Below are 22030 nucleotides of genomic sequence, written 5' to 3' on the forward strand. Positions count from 1 at the left end.
GCCGTCGTCAGGAGCAAATGTTTGCTCCTACAGGGGGTTCCTGTCCAGCCTCAGATTTTGGGACTCTTTAGTGTCTCCTTATAGAGGCTCTCTTTTAACCTCTATATACTGGCTTTATTTAGTTATCTCTACTACCTTGGATCCCTCTCTATGAGATTTGTTTGAGGGGAGCTCTCACCTCCAGTTAGGATATTTGTCAGATAGCTCCTTTATTTTTAGTGAGTATCTGATTTTGTGTATATTTTCTTCTGGTTGGTATATTACCACCCCTCTGTCTACCTGTCCTATCACCCATTGTTTTCCCTTATGATTATTAAAGGTAGGGACCTCCCCTTTCTTGCATTACTTTCCATATGGGCTTTCTTTAGCCCTTTCACTTTCCTTTTTTCTCTATACTATATTTGAGGGTTATTCCCTATTCTGGGAGAGTAATCTTAGGGCTTCTGGCACTTATTCATCGGTCAATGTTATGACATCTGAATCAGAGTCACCACTATTCCACCTCTACTGTAAATGCACACATGTTGTCCCAAGCAAACCCCATTTCTATTTGTGCATCCCCACAGTATAAGAATGCTAGTCTAACGAATGTGGGTAACTGTGATCTCCTAATGAATGTTTTCATTCTAGTTTGTTTGGTTTTTTTGGGGGGGGTCTCTCACCCCATTGACACTTTCCAACAAACCACCTACGCTTATCCGGTAACTATTTTTGGATCTTTTTTTTATTTTAGTAAAGACATCACCACAACATGAAAATGGGGTTCAGATCCCTCTGACTGCCCAGGCTCTGATCAGTCCATCTACAAAACGCCAGCAGGGCAGAGTCCAGGAATCCTGTCCAACATCAGTTGGAAAGCCCAAGAAAACTGGTTCTCTTGCTCTCTTCTTTAGAAAGGTAAGAGTTACATGGTTTATTGAGAAATGGCAGTAACCTTTTATTAATTATCTGCTGCATTGCCCTTACATTTATATCACTATCTTAATAGCAGTATTATTCTTCCTAAATGCCTGTTTGGTGTCCGTAGAACCCAGGGTTGTCCCTTTATGTAAATAATATAAATATTGAGCAATCAAGGAGGTACTCTACAGTTGAGGTACTCTACAGTTTGGAGTTGATACACGATGTGGAAACCTGACCATTGCACCTGGAAATCCCACTTGGAATTGAGCCCCCCTTTTATTGTATCTACAACAGCCACCACCCTTCTGGGAAGGCTTTCCACAAGTTTTTGGATTGTTTGTGGGCACCTTTACCAATTCAACCAAAAGAGCATTTGTGAGGTCATGCATTAAAGGAACACTATAGCGTTGGGAATACAAATATGTTCCTAACGCTATATATCCCATGTCACCTAGGACCCCATTCTGTGACGAATAAATGGTTAACCATTTGCTTACCTTAATTTTTCTCTGTGTAAATCGCAGAAAGCGGCCTCTAGTGGCTGTCAGGGAGACAGCCACTAGAGGCTGGATTAACCCTGCAGTGTAAACCTGGCAGTTTCTCTTAAACTGCTATGTTTTCAGCTGCAGGGTTAAAACTAGTGGAACCTTTCACCCAGAAAAAGTCTCTCACAGCTGGCGTTCGAGTTAATCACAAATGTATTCAGTGGGGTTGAGATCAGGAATCTTAGTAGGCATCAAAAGCTTTTACAAGATGTACACATGAACATAGTGCCTCTTGCAATATTTAAAGGAACACTATAGGGTCAGAAACCTAAACATGTATTCCTGACCCTATAGTGTTAAAACCACTATCTAGCCCCCTGGGCCCAAATGCCTCCATAAATATAGCAACATTTTACTGTATTCAAGCCTGAAGCTGTAGATCTGCATGCTGTTTGCCTCAGGAAAAAAAAAGCTGTCTGCTGACATCATCAGAAGTGGTAGCCTGATCCAATCACAATGCTTCCCCATAGGATTGGCTGAGACTGACAAGGAGGCAGATCTGGGGCAGAGCCAGCATGATTCAAACACAGCCCTGGCCAATCAGCATCTCCTCATAGAGATGAATTGAATCAATGAATCTCTATGAGGAAAGTTCAGTGTCTGCATGCAGAGGGAGGAGATACTGAATGTTTGGATGCATTTTAGGCAGCCAAGACCCAGGAAGGATCTCTAACAGCCATCTGAGGAGTGGCCAGTGAAGTTATCACTAGGCTGTAATGTAAACACTTGTTTACAGGCTTGTTCTGCATGTGCATCTAACTATTTTTAGTGGCATCCTAGACAAATGTGTTCTTCCCTTAGATTTTGTTTGTTTGTTTTTTCCAGTACTAGGCTTATCCTGGAACATGTCCTATAGATTGACACATGAATACCTGAGCACAGACTTTATCACTCGCAGAGATTCTGTACTACCTCCAATAATTTGCTTAAAACAAGAATTACTGTTGCAGGGATTTCTGCTCACTGTATAACCTGTATTCCATAGGTATACCATTTAGCTAGCGTTCGTCTGCGAGACTTGTGCTTGAAGTTAGATGTTTCCAATGATTTGAGACGAAAGATCTGGACTCTGTTTGAGTATTCATTAGTCCATTGCGTAGACCTGATGAGAGACAGGCACTTGGACCAGCTTCTCCTCTGTGCTGTATATATCATGGCAAAGGTGAGTTTTCAGAGTATTAACATTTTAAAATCGTTTTCTTGTACTGCATTATTTTACATGTTTGGTGTTTATTTACTTCATCCTGCCGATGTGGGTTCTTGCTCTGTTGCTGAAGCTGTGATTGTGTGTGTGTGTGTGTGTGTGTATTGGGTGTAGTTGTCACTGTTATTTCTTGGCTTGTGTGTGAAACCCTTCTTGACACACAGCCTATGAATTAGTAATCTGGAAGACACAGGACTGTACCTTGATACACAAGGTAGCAAGTTATATAAAGGCAGCGCAGCAGCTAAGTCTAACTTCTGCCAAGTATACCATGTGTACATACAAATAATATATTTGTCACTGAGGAGACACTAAAGCAAGGTACATACTTGTATATACATCAAGAAATGCATTCAAATAAAATTGACCGAGGCATTGACTGAATTATCGCTAAGCTTCAGTAGAATACATGAGGCAGAGTTCTGTTATATAATAGCTGTTTTACTAGAACATTTTAAGTACCTTGTATGAAGATGTGCTCTGATTGCAAAGTCTCCTACTGGATACTGTTCATATGAGGGACTCTGAGCATAGAATTTTTCAAACTCATGGCTTTTCCTATATTATTGCTTCTCTTACTCAATGTAAGAAGATGGAACTCAGCTGTGCTCTCTTTGTCTCTTGGGGTTTTGTTCTTATCCTACTCCCTTCCTTTCTTTGGTGTGCTTTATTACTTGTGGAGCAGGCTCTGCGGGATTGTTCTGCAGTACTTCTACAGTATGGTCTGTTTGCTACATTAACAAAGATGCTCAGGTACTAGTCCTTGATCTTGTGTGGGGATTTCATGGTCTTTAATTTCCTTATTTTACCTGGTATACCATTATTATTAAATGTGTGTGTGTGTGTATTTTTTTTAGCCTGGAATTCCACAGACAGTTGTCTTGGCATGTGTTAGTCTGTCAATTCTATGAACATGTACAATTTATTTATTTCCAACGTTGGACAGCATTTATTTCATGTGGAAATGTAACATCCACAGTAGCAATATGCCAACACATGAGCTGGGTTTTGAGTGTATGGGTAAACCTTGATTGATTGAAACTGCTTAAAAATTGCTCAAGTTTTCAAATAGAAAGTGTTTAAATGTGTAGGAGGTGAAGGAAATATAGCGAAACTGGGACAGGGGATCTCCTAGCACCATAATGAATTAAATAAACATCATGTGTGATGGCGCCTGCAATTTTATTTAAAAAAAATAAATAAATAAATCTTGTGCAGAATGTTATGGTATTACTTTACAATATTCATTAGCACTGCTAAAATGTGATTTATATTCATAACTGTAAAAGATTGCAAACTTGTAAGTCCATGGGTGGCTACATGTGCAGCTGCACAAACTCTAAGTGAATGATGGTGAACTCATGTACACTAACCATGTTGCAAGAGGATGAAGAGATGACAGGCAAGTTTCTGCATATTTGCTGGAAACTAAATTTGTTTTGGTTCTTTGGCGCCCCACATAGCTGTTTCCATAGTATGAGGAAGGCTTTGCCAGGGGAGCCTATCACTGGTTGACAAAGGACCAACTTGGATTTCAAACACTACATAACAATTTGAGAGATACACATAGCTCATCTTTCCAATGATAACTGGAGATTCCATTTACCCTTGTGGTACTTTTTAATGCATGATAATCTATTCCGTCAACAAGCATTAGAGCCCTGCACATACACCGTCATGTTTCCTAATAATGTAATTAATATAGAACATGCTGTGAAAACCTGCTTTTAAAAATTGAAAGGGTTAACTACCAATACAATTCAAGGAACACTAGAGTCTCAGGAATACAAACATATATTCCTGACACTATAGTTGTAAAACTACAGTGTGGGTTGCCGGCTCCTGTCTGCTTATTTTAAAACGAGGATTTTACTCTCCTTCCAATTTGATCTCAGCCAATCCAGTTCTTTCTCATAGAAAAGCATTGGGAGGCTATTGCACAGTGCCACGCTACACCAATTACAATCTCCTCATGCGCGGAGATGTTGAATGTCAGTGCTGCACACATGTGCACAACTGACCCAGGAAGTACTATTAGTAGCCGTCTGAGTGATTACTGCATAGGAACACTTCTAGTAGCAATGTAAATATTGCCTTTTCACTGAAAAGGCAGTGCTTACATTTAACAATCCTGCAGTGACAGGCTGTAGACACCAGAACTACATTAACCTGTTTTACCTGTCGTTGGTTTGGTTCTTATTGAATATAGTGGGCTTTTTATTTATTTTTTTTTAGGTACAAATCCGTTGATAAGCATGTTTTCGAACCAAAATTCTGCATGTATTTCCGGTATTTTGTTAAAGCACTCTATGCAAAACCTGTTTTATTGTTGTTTGTTTTGTTTTTGTTTTTTAAAAAATGTTTCAGTGCAATGCATGAACCATACTTCAATCAATAGTAGTTGAGTAGAGGCATAATAAGGCATGGGGTGTGGAACATTGGTAATCTGCACCTTTTTATAGCTGTATATAACATGTAAAATTAGGCCTAGGTGCAATTGTAGGTGACTTAGCTTGTGGTGGTTGTTTGGGTGGGTAGTTTGCCCACAGAGATCCTAGGGGCTCATGCCTTGATATGCTTGAGGGGGTATTGTAGTTGATATATGCGTGCGTGATAGTTAGTAAGAAGTGTAGTATGTGGAGAGCGGGTTGTGTGGTCCTATATGTGTGAAGTCTGCTCTACTCAGGAGTTTGAATGTAGCTGGTCAGTGCGGCTACTCAAGCTTGTGGTGTTGCTCTGTGCTTTTGGTGTAATTGCTCCTAGCCGAGGGAGCAGTGGGGGAGGGGTGAAAGATGCAGTTCGTTTCGTTTGGCTGTTGTGCGGATGTCTCTGAACTGTGACATTATGATTTGGAGCTGTGCTGTAAAAGTTGTGTCATACATTAGTGGGAGAAGATAAGATCAATAAAAAGCTACTGAACTCAAGGTAAACTAAAAAATACCTTTCTGCAGTCTTTTAGACTCTCCAAGGCATTGCCTGAGTAGAGGAGAAGTTTCTGACAGGAGTTCAGGTGCCATACATCAACTCCGTTCCGATTTGCTGTCGTGGTTCCGTAGCCTGGGATTTCCTGATCCTTGGGACAAAGGGAACAGCGTGTTTGGGATCCCAAGATTCAGTGGTGGGTCTTGCAGGTTTCTGTAAACGGCGACCCATAGCTGAGGTGGGCTGATGGGACGGTCGTTGTGGGGATAGATTCATCTCCCAGGCTCTTAGCCGCGGTGCTGCAAAAAAGTGCCTCCAGGCCTGGGAGTGTCAGCGTGAGGTAGGCCCCAGTTTAGGCTGGTTCGGTGTCAGAAAGAATGGCATCTATCGCCCCAGTGAGTCTTGAGGTCCAGCTGGCAACTTTGGAGGGGTGGATGGGCTGTCTGTAGCGAGATATTCGGTGGATGTTAAAGTTTTGTTGAGGAGCTTCGAGGAATGGCGTCCGTTCAGGTTGATGGTCAAGCTCCGCCCTTGCAAAACTGTTTTTTAATAGTTAAATTAGTTAACTACAAAGAGAGTCTGTTTACTAGGCTTATGTACAAATCCTTTTCATCTGTGATGAACAGATTAAATGCCTGTTGATCTATGGTTGAATGAATAGATTAATTCGGTGTTTACCTAACTAATCGATATGGTTTTTTTTTTCTCTTGGCTTGAGACGCATGTGATTCATTCAGCGCAGCTAAAACGGATTTGTGCACAATTCTATTAGTTACACCTGCAGTTGATGTGCCCCCTGCACACCAACTTTCTTTTCAGGCTCAGATCCTTTATATGTACATATACATACATACATACATACATACATACATACACATATATATATATATATATATATATATATATATATATATATATTTTTTTTTTTTATTGAGGCAATTGAGAGATTCAATACATGAATCCGATTTATCGGAGCTTAACCTAAGTAAGAACACAGATACGTCCTTATTAAGCACAACAGAGTAACTCCTAAGTACTTTAGCCTCATTTTAAAATAATAAAACAAAACACAGTGTAGTAACAGATAAAACCTACATGTCTAATGCCAGTAAGTGCATCTAGAGGCGTAGGAATGATGATAATTACTAAACATGGATTAAAAACATAGTGCAATGTAGTCCAGGTATCTCATTCGCATCATCAGCCCTAATTTGCTCATGCAGGTTAAGTTTGACAGACTAAAACAAACTAAAAATAGTGTAACATATTAGACCAAGTGCAAGACTAGAAAAACCAATGTGCGATATGGTAAACATGGGCAGCTTGATGTGGTCGAACGTGTATTAGGTGTTTATTGCCACAGAAGTCATACACTAAAGTGTCTAGATACCCCTAACCGCGTGGCAGGGGGTGGTTGCATTCGCATCCAAAATCTATATAACTGCAGAATTGAACCAAAATATAATTGTGTATTTCTTATTATTTCAATTAAGAATTATGCTAAACAAGTTTGTATTGTGCATAGCATGGCTTCAAGAGGTACGGACAAATAACGCAATTTACCAAAAGGGAAAAAAACATATCCAATAGCAAATGTGAGCTTCAAGGTTTCCAGTTGGACATGTTTGGGTTTCTTCCTCAACCTCTCAGTTAGGAGGCTGGGTAAGTGTGCTGGCGGGATCCCGAGCTTAAGAAGGTTGTCTCGGTGAGTAGAGTGTAGACAGCTTGTGAGTTGTTGGCTTAGGGACTTTTGCCTTTGAAGTGTGGACCTTGTCAAAAAGAACAGTTGTGAGTCCTCAAATTAAAAAGGTGTTTTGCCTATCAGTTTCATCATAACGTAGCTTTTATCTTGGGATGTAGTGCAACAGAGAATGAAATCTCTTATGCCTTGAGATGGACATTTATTCTGGGTGCGGAGACGGTATATCCCATCTATGGTGATCTTCTAGGCCACTGCCAGAATTAATATAAATGCAAGGAGCTACCTAATATAATGCAGCAGTTATTGCAGAAGGTATGCCATGGAGTTTAACATGATTGCGGTGAAAGCTGTCTTCTTGTGCAGACAGCTGTACCGGGAGTGTCTGAGTGGTTTGTTTTGTTGTATGGTGTCTTTTATTGTGGACATACCGCTTTGAATATCAATTACATCTTCCTCCGTCACCTGCACCCTGTCCATAACATTCTGCCTTGAGCAAGGCTCGACAAATCCCAGACGCCAGGTCTGAGCCTTATAAGCCCCCAAGTTGACCAGCTGCCTGAGAACAGAAGGGGCAGTCGGCTCACTGAGGGCTGAGTGAGGGAGAGGGGTGGTGAGGCGGGCGGTTGACTGAGTGATGGAGTAGTTGGCTGGCTAATGGAAAGCTGAGGGAGGCGGGTGGCTGACTTAGTGCTGTGGCGAAGTGATGCCGGGAGCCGGGTTATGATATCACTCCGGCCCCCGGCTCACTAAACAGTGCGCGAGAGGAAGCAGAGCAGGGAGATCCCACTCCAGCTCTCCAAAGGTAGGGAGACTGGATGGATTTAAAATAAAATAAAGCATAATTATTTGTGAGTGTGTCTATCTGAGGGTGTGTGTGTCTGTACATGTCTGTGTGCATGTGTGTTCCCTCCAATCACACAGCAAATGTGTTTTTACTCACCATTTTTCCCACGCTGTGCTGGTGACGCCGTGGCTGGCCCCACCTCCATGGCTGAGATCATCAATCTTGACAATCTCAGCCAATCCAATGCTTCCCCATAGGAAAGTATTGGGAAACTATTGTGCATGCACGGCAAAATGCCACTGCGTCAATCTAACTTCTCATAGAGATGCATTGAATCAATGCATCCCTATAGGGAAAATTAACGTATGTGCTGCACAGTGTGAAGTACCTCTAGAGGCAGTCTCCGTGACTGTCGCTAGAGGTGTCACCAAGCAACAATGTAAACACTGCATTTTGTTTGAAAAGTCAGTGTTTACATTGAAAAGCGTTCAGGGACAGGATATAGACTTCAGAACAACTACATTAAGCTGTAGTGGTTCTGGTGACTATAGTGTCCCTTTAAGAATTGTATTTTTGGCGTTGTTTTCTCTGGCTCCTAACTTTCCTAGCTGGCTCCTAGATTCCAAACAAATTTGTCACGCCCTGGCCTTGAGTATCGCTAGGTCTGCAACTAGCAGTTTCTGGATGTCCTGCAGCTAGATTTGTAAATCCTGTTTAGTAGTACCGTGGCAGAGTAACCTTGAGCTTCAATGGATAGAGGGGGGGGCAGGTAAAGGGGGATTTACATACCTGAACCCGTCCCTTGCGGGCGTTGCCATCTATTTCTGGTGTGGTCCTCCTCTGTGCTGACGTCACTGCTGTACTCTTGCGCATGCACAGGAGTACAGCATTGAGGTGTATGGGGGACCCTGCGAGACTGTAGGATCCTCCATAGACACAGCCAATTTACCAGTGACTGCTGCAGGAATTGACACTTAGGTTCTGCTTTGTCCCTATTTTGTCTCTGTATATCTTTTGAGTTTCAGTGAAATTCCAACACGGTCTTAATGAGTATTTCATAAAGATTCTAATTTTTCAGGGGATGTTGACCATGCCACTTTAAGTTTGGGTTCACCAGGAATTGCCTTTTCCCACAACTCATGTAATGTCTTACAAGTCATGGTCTTCATGGGTAAGATTTTCCCTACAAATAGGGTGTATGTGTATACATAATATAATCTCTCTATATATCAAATGTTTCATATAGGTAAGAATTGGTTTTCTCTTAAAGCTGACATTACTGATATTTTGCTGAGAAGCCCTTTTGTTGTTCCTATATATTACCGTCGTACATATATTTGTTTTTCTTTTACAAGGTATTCTGTCTTGTGCTATATTCAAGTGGTATATATAACGTTTCCACTTCTTGTGACCTTGTATTCTAAATCAGACTTTTATTTTGGTTTTGTGTGTGTGTTGTTTCTGCAGTCTGAGTTTTTAAAAGATGGCTCATTACTATTTTTTTTTTCTCTCTCTCTCTCTACGTGGTAGAAACAAAAGGACAATATATTTGTCTTACACAGAAGGATGTTTTCTCAGACCATGCTCAAGTGAATCAAAAAGTGTCCACACCACTCAGGTGGCACAAAAGCAACAAACCATCAAATTAAAGGGCCACTACATTCAAAAATATGTTCCTTCCTTTAGCTGAGCACAGTATTTTACTCAAATAGCTAGCACATTCCAGGGTCCATATATAGTTCAACTTTTATAGTTTCACTAAAACCTCTCCAATCTACTTATGTGATCAGCAGAAAAGTGGCATGTAGCTGAATGCTGTTTCATTCTGCAGAATTTTCTGTCTGGGGATTTTTGAATCTTAACCCCAGACTATTGCAAAATAGTGAGCCTAAGTCAAATAACTGAAGGTGCATAACAGTGACTGTTTGAAAGTGGGAATGGTAAGAGTGATTTTCTTTAAATAAATAATAATATATATATTTATATAATCTACACAAGATTCAACACACTCCCTTATCCACTAAACAGCAACTTCACTGCTGACAGATTTTATTAGTTTTTTGAAAAAAACACACCTAATCTTGGCAAAAATAATGGGGGTTTAGTTACATCATATGATCATACATTGCATAGGCATGCCACAACGTCAAGGTACCCAAGCTTTGGTGTGTGTGTATTATATCTATAGAGAGAGAGACTGTATAGTATAACAAAGAATACATTAAAGGAACACTCCTAACACTATAACCGCTTCTGCATACTGTAGAGATCACCGTGCCAGGAGTCCCCTGGTGCCTCCATTGTAAGGAATCAAACCATTTTAGAAGAATTTGACCATTTACCTGGGGTTGGCCGAGATTCCGTTGGCTCTCCTAAGTTAAGCCCTGTGCAGGGCTACCACATTGGCTAAGAACATCAGCTGATCACTCAGCCAGTGATGTAAACCTTACACCTCTGGGTTTAGCTCTCACTATGCTCTGGTGGACCAAATGTAAGAATTCAAACTTTTGTAAAGCTGGATTTCTACTTACAGTGGTGAAAATTGGGTATTCCTGACACCATAACCAACACAGCACTATGTAGTAGTTTATGCTCTTGGAGTGTTTCTGTAAGATGGTAAAAAAAAAAAAATGCCTGTTTCTTTTTTAAGTTAAGACGATACTTTGAGTAGGCCTCAACTGTCCTTTTTAAGTTCCTTCTACCTTTTTTCCTGGAGTTATAAGGTAAAATGTCTTTTAAAATGACATAACATAAACCTATGAGCAAAGAATCACAATGAGACTGCTACTGTGATTAGGTGTATGGTTCTGCTTGATGCTTTAACTTCTTGCTAAAACTCTCTGCCATCTTTACTGCTTGACTTGTGCTGGTGCTGACATCAACAGATGTGATTATATGAAAAAAGAAGTTCCTTCATGTACTTATTTCCAGAGCGATGGGTGTGAGACTGATGAGGAAGTTATCGAAAGCTTTAAGTGCTTCTTTCAGCTAAGCAGTTACATAGAAGATAATGAAATAAAAGATGGGGTATGTTCCCGTTTTTACTCACCCTTGCTACTTCTTGCATATACATGTTTGACACTAGGTGTCTAGATCATGGTTATTAAGCCAGTCATACAAATAGCCCTTTTTATTTATTTGACTGTCCTTTAACTGCACAAGTGTTTGTATGGTAAGCCTGAGACATATTGGAAAATGCATCTTTGTCTCTGTTACAATATTAGCTAATTGTCTTCTCACCAGTTCCAATTTGTCTTGCCTGCAGGCATATCTGTATGGTAGGCAGTATTTTTGTATAAATAAAACTAGACCACACAATAAACACAGACACAGGTTATTTACTTTTTAATGGGTTTGGCCATGTTGTTTTTTCAAAGCTTAAGGGACTTACAACCATAATTTTTATAATGATTCACATATAACCTAAACGTTTAACCTTTTAACTTTATTAACCACCAAATTGACAGTCTTGGGCGACCTGATTGCTTTTTATTTAAAACTCTTTAGTAAGGAATGACCGATATCACTGGCCGGACGTGTTTTTCTGTAGCTCCTGGATATTTGGTCCTACAACAAGCTTTCCAAGTTGATTCCCGGAAATTAAGCTTATGCAGTACTCACAGAAGACATAGAATCCCACCACACCAATCCAATCCTGATTTGGGTGCACTCTGCTACTTCTGTTACACGTCCGATCCTGAGGCCTACAACGGCAGATGCGCTGGCGACTGGGGAAAACAGCGATTCCCTAGCCCTGGTTACTGATCCCGAAACTGACCAACAGCTTTGTACTTCCCATGCGACCGTCCCTTTTTAAAAAAAAAAAAATCTTTATTTTTTGTGTGCATGAGATTGACAGACATTTTTCCCAATGCCACGACAGCATTGGCAAGAAAGATTAATTAGACAAGACTTATCTGTTACATGGCATTTGAGTATACTGCACAATTTTTTGTGTAGTGTAGAGTACAGGCTAAGCATTACATGTCTAGCATATTTTATTGAGGGAGAAATACTAAGCTATGCAAAGTCATAGACATGATGAGAAGTGAGTTAAAGTGGGGTGTATAGCATGCTTATATTAGTGTGCAACTTGTCTCCAGGTATGCAGCTGTAGTGTATGACGTCAGTCTGCCGTCTTTGAGAGTAGGTATACTTAATACAAATTAATTTGAATGCAGCTAGGGACTACTAACTTAACAGTGGTAATAGGGATCAGCATTATTTATGAGCATAGCACATCCCTTGGTTAGTAATACTACAAAGTATAACTTAAAACTGGAGTAGCTATGGGGAGTTTGCTGATTCATCACAGATCCGTTTAGCCGATGCCCCTTGGGGGTAGTCCAATGTCCCAGACTTGTTGCATGAGGCGGCTTAGTAGTCCAGGTGGAGGTCGACGGAGCAGCTGAAGCGTGGAGATGTGCCATGTTGCAGCGTTGGTGGGCCCTCTGACTTCATGGCCTCTCGGGAAGGTACAGGATATGGCCTCTGCTTATGCACGCCCGAAGGTGGGTTGCGGTTTGCACGAGAGATGGGGAGTTGCTGCGGAAGTTTCCAACATCCTTGGGCGCGCCCTCGGCGTGGAGCTGTCTTTCTTCGCCAGGTAAGTGGCGGGGGCCTCCTGGGTAGGTGAGTAGGTAATCCCTGTGCGACAGGTTGGTGAGTGTGAGGGGTTTTGCCTGGAGGTATGCCTCTCACCTTCCCACCAGGCCTCCTGGGCCTCCGAGCGGGTCGCAAGGGTTGCCCAGAAGTGCTCAAAAATGTCCTCCAGCCGTCGCAGCGTCTGCTCCACAGAGGTAACCCTGTTTAGTACAGGCTCTGTTTGCTGGAGCCCATGAGGTGATTGCTTCTCCGCCGTCTTGGGAGAGAAGATTGCAGGCACAGCTGACGCCGGTACAAGTGGGAGCTGCACTAATGCTTATGCAGGTCGGTGGAACTGGGATGACCCCCGCCGGTCTAGAGGGGAGGAGGAGGTCCGGTCATGATAGTGAGGTCTCTTAGGGCTGAGGGCTCAATACTGCAGAGCAGGAGAGTGGCCGCCTCCCCGTCCAACCGATTGGTAGGCCTCAGCGGGATCCGCCGTGCAGATAAGTTTTGGGCGTTCTATAGAAGCCGACAATAAGTTCCCAGGGTAGTATGGGGGATAGATAGTCCCCAGATTAGGCAGATTGGGGTGTTGGGAGTTAGTCAGCTCAAGAAACTCCCATGTCAGGCTAAGAGCTCAAGCGATTTGCGTCCGGCGGCCATGCTGGTCCGGCCCCGACCCCCACTTTTTACTAGCCTATTTTCATAATCCAAAAAATTTCTCTATACTCAGACTCAATACTATTATTGTCTATTTTTTCCCATTCTTGGTATCGCTGTCATGGCGTATCCAGCCTATTTGTTATTACTTGCACAACAAAAATAAACAATAACAAAAAAAAGTGAGGGAGGGCATGGGTCCCACCTGTACTGCTCCTGCTTCAGTGACTCCTTCCTTGCCACCATACATACTGTTAGGCCTGGAAATATTTGGACACCGACACAAGTGTTTTTTTTTTTTTTTTAAGGGACCAAAAGTAATTGTACAATTGATTCAAAAACAGTTTCATGGACAGGTGTGGGCTATTCCTAATTGTTTTATTACTTAAGCAAGTCTGGAGTTGGTTCCAGGTTTGGCATTCAAATGTGGAAGCTGTTACTGTGAACCCACAGTTGTCAAAGAAGCTCTCAATACGTACTTCTTTAGGCTGCCAAAAAAAAAATCAATCAATCATACAAATTGTAGGAACGTTGGGCGTGACCAAATCAACAGTTTTGTATACTGAGATCTGCAGCACAAAATGACCTGGGCATCTACGGAAGATAAAAGTGGTGGATGATCTTTGGATCCATTCCATGGTAAAGAAAAGCCCCATTACAACATCCAGCTAATTGAAGAACCCTCTCCAGGTGGTAGATATATCATTATGCAAATACACCATAAAGAGAAGACCTCACAAGAGCAAATACAGAGGTACCACGAGGTACAAACCATTCATAAGCCTCAAGAATAGAAAGGTCAGTTTAGACTTCCCGCCTTAGACTTCTGTCTTAGATGACCTGACTGCCTTTCATGTAAAAAACATTTATCACCATATCCTTTCTTAGAACTTTACCCGGAGGATGACTTTTGCCCCAGTACTTTGTAGGGCCCACGCTGCACCTGAGTTTGTAACGGCTGACAGGACTGCTGCATATTTTCTTTACCCAGCTTTCCATGCTTTTCTCGCTCGCGGCCTGCATCCAATCCCCAGTGAGGTTGTGTCACCACTTCTGCCCAGCTATTTGTCTAACGCTGCCTAACGTAACAAGGGATCCTGAACTTTACCTATATCCATACAACAAGAGCAAATTAACCCTTTATTGCCACCATATATATGTGCCACAGTGTTTAATGGCTGTAGTGTTTACATTTGGAGTTTGCACAATGTTAGAACCACCAGCTATAGTCCTGTTCTTGTGATACTGGTGGTGTTTAGCATGGGTTCTAGTAAATACTAAAACCTTTTTGCACCACTTTTCTGAACACAACACTTTTTTTTACTTCTGACTCAGAGCTTCAAGTGTGAATGAGATTTTCCTTTTTTTTTTTTTTTTTTTTTTTTTTAATTCTTTATTTTATTTGTGCACGGAAAAAACATATCTTGTTTACAATGCCACAACAGGATGGATGAATAAGCATTAAATCGTAGAGTTACAGTGGTGAGGCTTGTAGAGGGTTCTGCACATTTTTTTTTTATATATATATATTATCGTCGTTTGACAGGTGAATTGTCCTGTTCAGCTTGTCAGATGAGGAGAGGTACAAGATGAACTATATAACATAAGTAACTTGAACTAACAGAAGAGTAATTCTAGACAGTTAAATATTGTAATGCTGCTACTCGTTGTTACCATGCCAACGTAGCCTATTGAACGGTTGTTTTGAGCTGGGTGTATGCTAGGCAGGCATGGGATGGAACTATACAGATATATATACAGTGATGTCGCTTTATCAAAAAGAAAACAAAAGAGTTTGTCCTTGCTCCGCTTTTCAGGGCATGTGAGTTAAGCTAAGAACTAAGGTATAAGATCTTATCCCGGCATATCGACTGCGCTAGGGACTTAAGTAGTGCAGTGGAGGAATGTGGCGTACAAAACCTATGCAGAGGTAATAGTGGGCTAGAGAAGTAATAAGTAACTGGGGAGTTAGGCCTGTGGCTGAATTGCTTGCGCACAGAGTATGCCCAGGGGAAACAAGTTACCCCCGAATGCTATGCGTCTATCATTTTGTAGTACCTTAAGACATTTAGCAAACATCAAACGATATTCAGTAAGTACACATTCAGTAAGTACATAACAAAAGAGTCCAGTGCAGTCGATCGGAGTGGAAACATGACATGGTTACATCACGATGCCTTTTGAGTAATTCTGCGTATCGTAGGACCTTGAACTTTCTATGTGATTGATTGTCAGCTTGGGGACATAGCCTAATATATTGGTGCTAAGTTAGAGATTACCCGTCTATGAGGCAGCGATCTTGCCCCTATTCTCTAGTGTTACCAGAATTATCTAGCTGCAGCCTTTCATCTCAGGAGGCCTATTAATTATGGGCCTGGGAGAGAACACCTATGTGTGTAGCTGAGGGAATGACACAAGTAAAGGCCTATGAAAATGCGCTGCGGGTTCCACTACGGTAATGGGCATATGTAAAAAGCCTGGTCCTAGTCAGGAAACCTAAGTGGGGTCATATAGGCGTAAGAGTGGTCGGGTAAGGTAGCCCTCAAACATTATATTTAGGCCATTTGTGTCGGAGAGTTCTAGAAGAGTGTGTAACACAAACCAAATAATGATAACAAAACAGACGAAGGGAGGCGTTAGTGTCCCTGGGCGTTCAGTCAGGTATATCCCCACAAGAACGTCAGGCGTCACGTTCTGCGTCCAGGTAGGTAACTGGGGTGCAGGCAATTGCGGTCTTTCATCCGATGTTCCCGGTGTTCCTCGGGTGGTAGTCTCTGGTATGGACAGTGCTCATAATAGTCCACACAGCCCCCGTAACCTCAACAAATGAGAGGCGAGGGTCACCAAGCCCACCTATGGTTTTAATGTTCGCTCGTTGATTGTGCCATTTGGGGAGATCTTCTTGGGACAAATGTCTCGGAGGTTGCCGGATTCCACGTATGGGTGTTGGCGGGTTTGGTAGGCTGTTGTAGGGCGTCTTGAGGGAGACCCCACACTGCTAGGTGCTTTTTTGTCTCCAGTAGGTCGGCAACCAGGTAGTTATTGTTCCCATGGAGGACCTGTAGCTTGCGAGGTGGACGCCACTGGTATGTTATGCTGTGTGCGCGGAGTAAGGTGGTGAGTGGTCTGAGGGTTGCGCGCCATTGCATAGTTCCCCTAGATAGGTCCGTATAGAATGAGAGGGACATGTCCTCAAAGGTATATGGTGGCGGCCATTATTTTATTGTGACGTTTTAGAAACTTAACTATAATGTCCCTGGGTGCCGTCGCTGGGGCCGTCGTGGGCTTGGGTATTCGGCATGTCCCTTCAATACTTATGCCCTTGGCCTGTTTCGCGGGGAGAATCGTGCTTACCAGGCGTCGGATGAGGTGAGGTGCCTCGGCGTCTGAAACAGTGTGCTACTCCCCGGATCTTAAGGTTTTGGGCCCGCCGCGTGTCTTCCATCGCCGCCATTTTGTGTTCGCTTGCAGGTACTGCTGTTGTAGGGAGACTACATCTCTCTGTAGCGCAGTGAGTTGCTGCGTGTGGCTCTTGGAATCTCGCTCGACGACATCCACACGGTCCGACAGGCCCTGGATGTCTTTCTTCATATCCGCCATGTCGGCCTGGATGCCCCGTCGGAGCTCTGCCAGCAGCTCTTTCATCTCCGCCTTCGTGACCGGTGCCGCATCCGACTGTGTCTTAAGTTGTGTCGGCGGTCTGGAAGCGGGTACGGTCACCTCTTCTTGGTCTGAGAATGGGTCATCAGAGTTAGTGAGGTCGTCCACATAGTCTGTGTAGGCCGCCATGTGGGGTTCTTGGGCCCCTTGTGTTCTCCGCCATAGGTCCCCTATACTTGCGCCTGGACGTGTCCCGTCCGATTTAAATTTTTTGTTCTTCTTCCCCATGCTGTCGTTATTGTTGGGGTGATCAGCTTGCTTCTGTTGTTTATTGGGGGGTGATATATGTAGTTTTTTTTCGTAAATAAGCTTTTATGCCACGGAGCTCGCTGGAGTTGCGACCGCTCAGTTCAGCTGTTGGCTCCGCCCCCGAGATATTCCTTTTAAGTGGTATGTAGTGTGGCTTTTTTTTTATTATTTTGCCGGCGCTTATATTTTCAGTTTCTTTTTCGATTTAATTCAGAGCAGGTAGAGGCTCTTCATCCCTGACTCGCGTCTGGCCATCCATGGAGATTGTAATTGGACTTCATCTGCACTATGATCCCAGTTGTTCAACATCCATTACGAGTTATAGGCCAGTATTACATGGTCATGGCATAGTGAGATCATTGATATGTCCTTTAGGTTAGATGGGAACTCCTATTTTGCGGGTGAGATGGCAGGGAAGCAGACAAAAGGTAAGTCACAGGTAGCTGGTTAAGGAGACCATGATCATAGGAGAATAAGGGACTCAGAATTTTCCATTGATGCTTACTGCAAATATTTCCATTGACTGCAGTATTGACATTATCTTAGGATGGGCATGCATATGTGAAAATGTTCAAAGTTGGTTTGTACTGTTGCAGATAATTCATGGATCCTGTCAGATTAGTTAATTTGGTTTTATTCTTGTTAAGCAGTATTTGACACCTTGGTAAAATACCAAAGCTGGTACATATGCGGAAAACGTGATTCATTGTACATTATTGCATTATGTTTATATCTTATTGCTTAGATGTTAGTCAGATTGCTCTCATGGATGTATAGCATTTCTCTTTAAGTATACACACACTTTTTATCGACCTGGTTTGCCATTGCCAACAGCCTGCAGCTAATGTGTATAGAACAAAAGACTTTGTGGCCTATTTATTAAGTAACTTTTTATTTCAGCAATCTTGGATAAATAAATAAAACCCTCTGTTCTAAAATAAACTAGAAAACGTACAATTGCATTGCAACGCAGCAAATACATGTTCTATCCATGCCATTACCATGCTTCATCATAACTGCTTGCACCTCCTGGGAGCTTGCATGTGTAGGATTTCTCAATTCCTGTTTCACCATTTAAAATGTGGTGATGTAGCACCACTAGGAAAGATCCTTCACTTTTGTTAAAGGGACACTATAGGCATCAAAACAACGTTGGCTAAACAAAGCAGTTTTAGTTTATAGATCATGCCCCTGTAGTCACTGCTTAATTTTTCTGCCACTTAAGAGTTAAATTATTTTTGTTTCTGTCCATGCAGTCCTAGTCACACCTCCCCTGGTTGTGACTCTCACAGCCTGCATGGAAAAACTGAAGTTAATTATATATATATTGATATAAAATAATCAATACATTTAAAAAAATCATAAACAAAAATTTATATATGTGCTATTTCATTCCAACTATATGGTAAAATTAATATATCGATATCTAAATAAATTTAGAATGAAGTGTGTGTATATTTAAGTAATTTTATTAATTACAATTTAGAGGACCTGCCTGACCACCCAGGCTGAAAGTCCAGAGAATTTGCAAGCCCTATATTTACCCCTGTAACTTTCTAAGACACTATAAAACGTTCTACTTGGGAGACTTCACTGAACACAAATATTAGTGTTTACGATGACATTGTCCGTGAAAGGGCTAATTTTGTGTGGGAAAAAAAATGCAAAAAAACAAATGTGAACGCTAGTTTTGACAAGTTTTTTGTGACTGGCTACATACCTCAGGGCTTTACAAATTTGCTTTGAATTTAGGAGTCAGGAAAAAAAGTTAAGTCAGGTTTTTTTAAACTTGCAAAGCTTTATTTTCAAAGACAAAAATGCAATACTTAAAGAGAAACGATAGTGAATAGGACCACTACAGCTTAATGTAGTGGTTCTGGTGTCTATAGCCTGTCCCTGCAGACTTTTCAATGTAAGCACCGACTTTTCAGAGAAAATGCAGTGTTTACACTGCTGCATGGAGGCGCTAAACGTTCCCCATATATATGCATTGATTCAATGATTCTGCTGATTGGTGCCGTGTTTTGCAGCACATGAGCTATAGCTTCTCAGTCTTTTCCTATGGGAAAGCATTGGATTGGCAGAGATCATCAGTTGTGATTATCTCAGCCAAAAAGGCGTGACCAGCCGCGGGGGAAAAAAGGTGAGTATAAATGCCCTTCCAACGTGATCGGAAGGGGGGCTGGTCACCTAAGCCCATACACACGTACCTGGACAGACACACAAACACATTATTTGATTTATTGCAATTCTATTCCACCCAGCCAACCTTTGGGTAAGCTGCCGTGCGCACTTACAAGCTTACTCATTAGAAAGCATTGTATTTAATGGTTTCCTAATAGCTTCTGGGTCACGTGAAGACAGCCACTGGGGTGGAATTTGCCCTAGAATGTAAACATTGCAGTTTCGTTAAAAAAAATTGCAGGCTTAAAATGAGTCATTGAGATGACATTGTCTGTGTGACTTTGGTGCCCCATTCATCTTTATTTTTTTTTCCTACTCTGCTCAGAACTGTAATAAGCTTTGTTGAACTTTTCCACTGTATCCGTTTCAATCAGATACACTAGAATGATATTCTGTCTATACCTTTTTATACCTCATTTTATGCAATGCTGACAGCTGTGTAGTGCACCTCTATTCTGTATTATGACACATTTTAATTAACAAAAAATTGTACCAAAGTGAATCTTTAAATGGACTAATAACAGTCCTTTTCATCATATCTAAGGGTTTGTGCAAGATGTTTTCTTCTTAGATCTCATTTACAAACTCCATTAGGAATTGGAGTCGAAGTGCATTCGTTTATTTTTCTTATTAATATGTAATATTCCCTCTCTCAGGTCACAAAAGAGGAGAGACTTTTCCATGATATAATGAAATGCTACAGGAACCAACCCCAGGCAAACAGCAACGTAAGTAAATATTACCATTTCTGTATTGCCACTTTACCAAATTATATCATTCTATGAAACCTTCTAGAGATGGACAGGATGTCTGGCTTAAAGCGGCACTGTCATGTGCCTTTCTTGCCTTTCCCCAATCAATTCCTCTTCTCTCCCTCTGTCAGGATCTGTTCTTCATTTCTTCCTGTCTGCTCTAGTTTTCTTTAAAACGTAAGACAAAGTAGGGACTATTATGGAGGATTCCTACGCCTGACCAACTATGACCAGCGGAGGAGCAAAGTGTGCTCTGTTTCCTGTGGTCAGAGAAATTTTCCCACAAGTCTTATCTTTCCTCTGTGATCTTGCAATGCTTTCTGTCAGTATTCCCGAATGTTCTGTCATTTAGACAGAACGCCGGCAAAACTACCGAATTTCATCCTAGTTTCTCCATTCGTGTTAGGATGCAGTTCAGGACTTGATTCAGATCGGAATTTCATTCTAATAAATTAAATTCTGATCCTTGCCACGGCTGCATCTTGCAGCCGCTTCGTATATAGCTCCCGAATTCCCAAGGTATTAGGGAGCTATCTACCAAAAGGCTTGCTTGGTCTTTCAGCCAAATTGACTAATACTAAGTAAAGATTACTTAGTATTAGTAAATTCTGCCCCTACTCGCTATATCATCCATGAGCGGCGGGTGGGGATCTTAAATGGGGGGGCCTATTGTCCTCCCAGCTCTTACCCATGGGCGACGGGTGGGGGCTAAATGTAAACTCCCCCCCCCCTTTCCCACTCAGGTGACATGAAGGCTTATAAAGCCTTCCCACGCCCTGCTATTTGACTTGGTGCACTCTGATCAGAGTGCTCTGACAGGTACATCTCTACATTTACCTGTCACATCACTGATTGGTTGGCTTGAAATACAACCAATCAGAGTGCTGTCATTTTACACAGCATGGGAAAGTTCTTTGGAATTTTCCCATACTGTGTAATTGGACTTCGAACACTGTGATTGTTCCCCCCCTCCCAATTTAATTTAGGGCCCCCACTTGCCACTCATAGGTGGGGGCCGGGTGGGCCGCTAGGTCCCACCTTCAATGTAATAGCCCCCACTCGCGCAGCACGGATTGGGGCTCAGGAAGGGGCACACTAGTGTGTTTTTTTGTTGTTGTTGTTTGTTTGTTTGTTTGTTTTTTTACAGTGAGCAGCCACAGGCATAGCAAGTAGGGGCATTCGGGAGATTTTAATCTCCCTTATGCTCTTATGGGTGTCATACTGACCCCATAGAGTGGGGGAGGACATAGGGGGCTTCGGATGTGGCGGGGAGCACAGCTCCCTGCTGCTTCTATCTTTACATATTACAAGGAGGGAGCTGTGTGCCGGTAGTGTTTAACTGGGCATGCGCAGGAATTTCACAGCGTTATCTAGTGTGGGGGACCTAGGTCCAGGTAGAATATAAAGATTAAGAAATAGGTAAAATGGGTGGCTTAGGGGCATTTAGGGTTAACTAGGGGGACAATTTAGATGTAGTGGAGTCGGGAGGGGGGTTAAAAAGACAAAAAAACGGGATTCGGCCATGACAGTGCCGCTTTAATACAGATGTCAAATTTTGCAAACAAAAAAATGCCAACAATAGTGCTACTTGCAAAAAAAAAAAAAAAAAAAAGAATGAGAAGTCTGAGAACGGACAAAAGCTTAGAGTAAACTCAATAGCTTGCCATTCAGTATTTGCCCTTGGTTTAGAGGAGAGTGGTAAATTACCACTCCTGTAGACTTTGTCAACAAGCCCCCTCACACACATTATTGAAGCGGTGATGGAGGCCAACTATTCTGAGGAGTTGAGGCATGTCTGCTCGCTTTTATTAAAAAAAATTAGCGAATGGGCAGCAATTGTTATCATGTCTCTAGTAAGTTGTAATACACCTCCGCTGC

General features: G+C 42.1%; 1 protein-coding gene across 2 annotated transcripts in view; it reads left to right on the top strand.

Annotated features, from left to right (window-relative positions):
* RBL1 (RB transcriptional corepressor like 1) overlaps positions 1-22030 on the top strand; it is a 52830-nt gene that overhangs the window by 23979 nt on the left and 6821 nt on the right. The window contains exons 16-19 of one of the 2 annotated variants that reach the window (XM_063455747.1): positions 734-897; positions 2434-2610; positions 10992-11087; positions 20057-20128. In XM_063455747.1, the coding sequence (XP_063311817.1) occupies positions 734-897; positions 2434-2610; positions 10992-11087; positions 20057-20128 (509 nt within the window). The remainder of the gene's footprint in view (positions 1-733; positions 898-2433; positions 2611-10991; positions 11088-20056; positions 20129-22030) is intronic. The other variant, XM_063455748.1, reaches the window with a different exon arrangement.

Source organism: Pelobates fuscus, chromosome 5 (genome assembly GCF_036172605.1).
Source record: "Pelobates fuscus isolate aPelFus1 chromosome 5, aPelFus1.pri, whole genome shotgun sequence".
NCBI classification, from domain to species: Eukaryota; Metazoa; Chordata; class Amphibia; order Anura; family Pelobatidae; genus Pelobates; species Pelobates fuscus.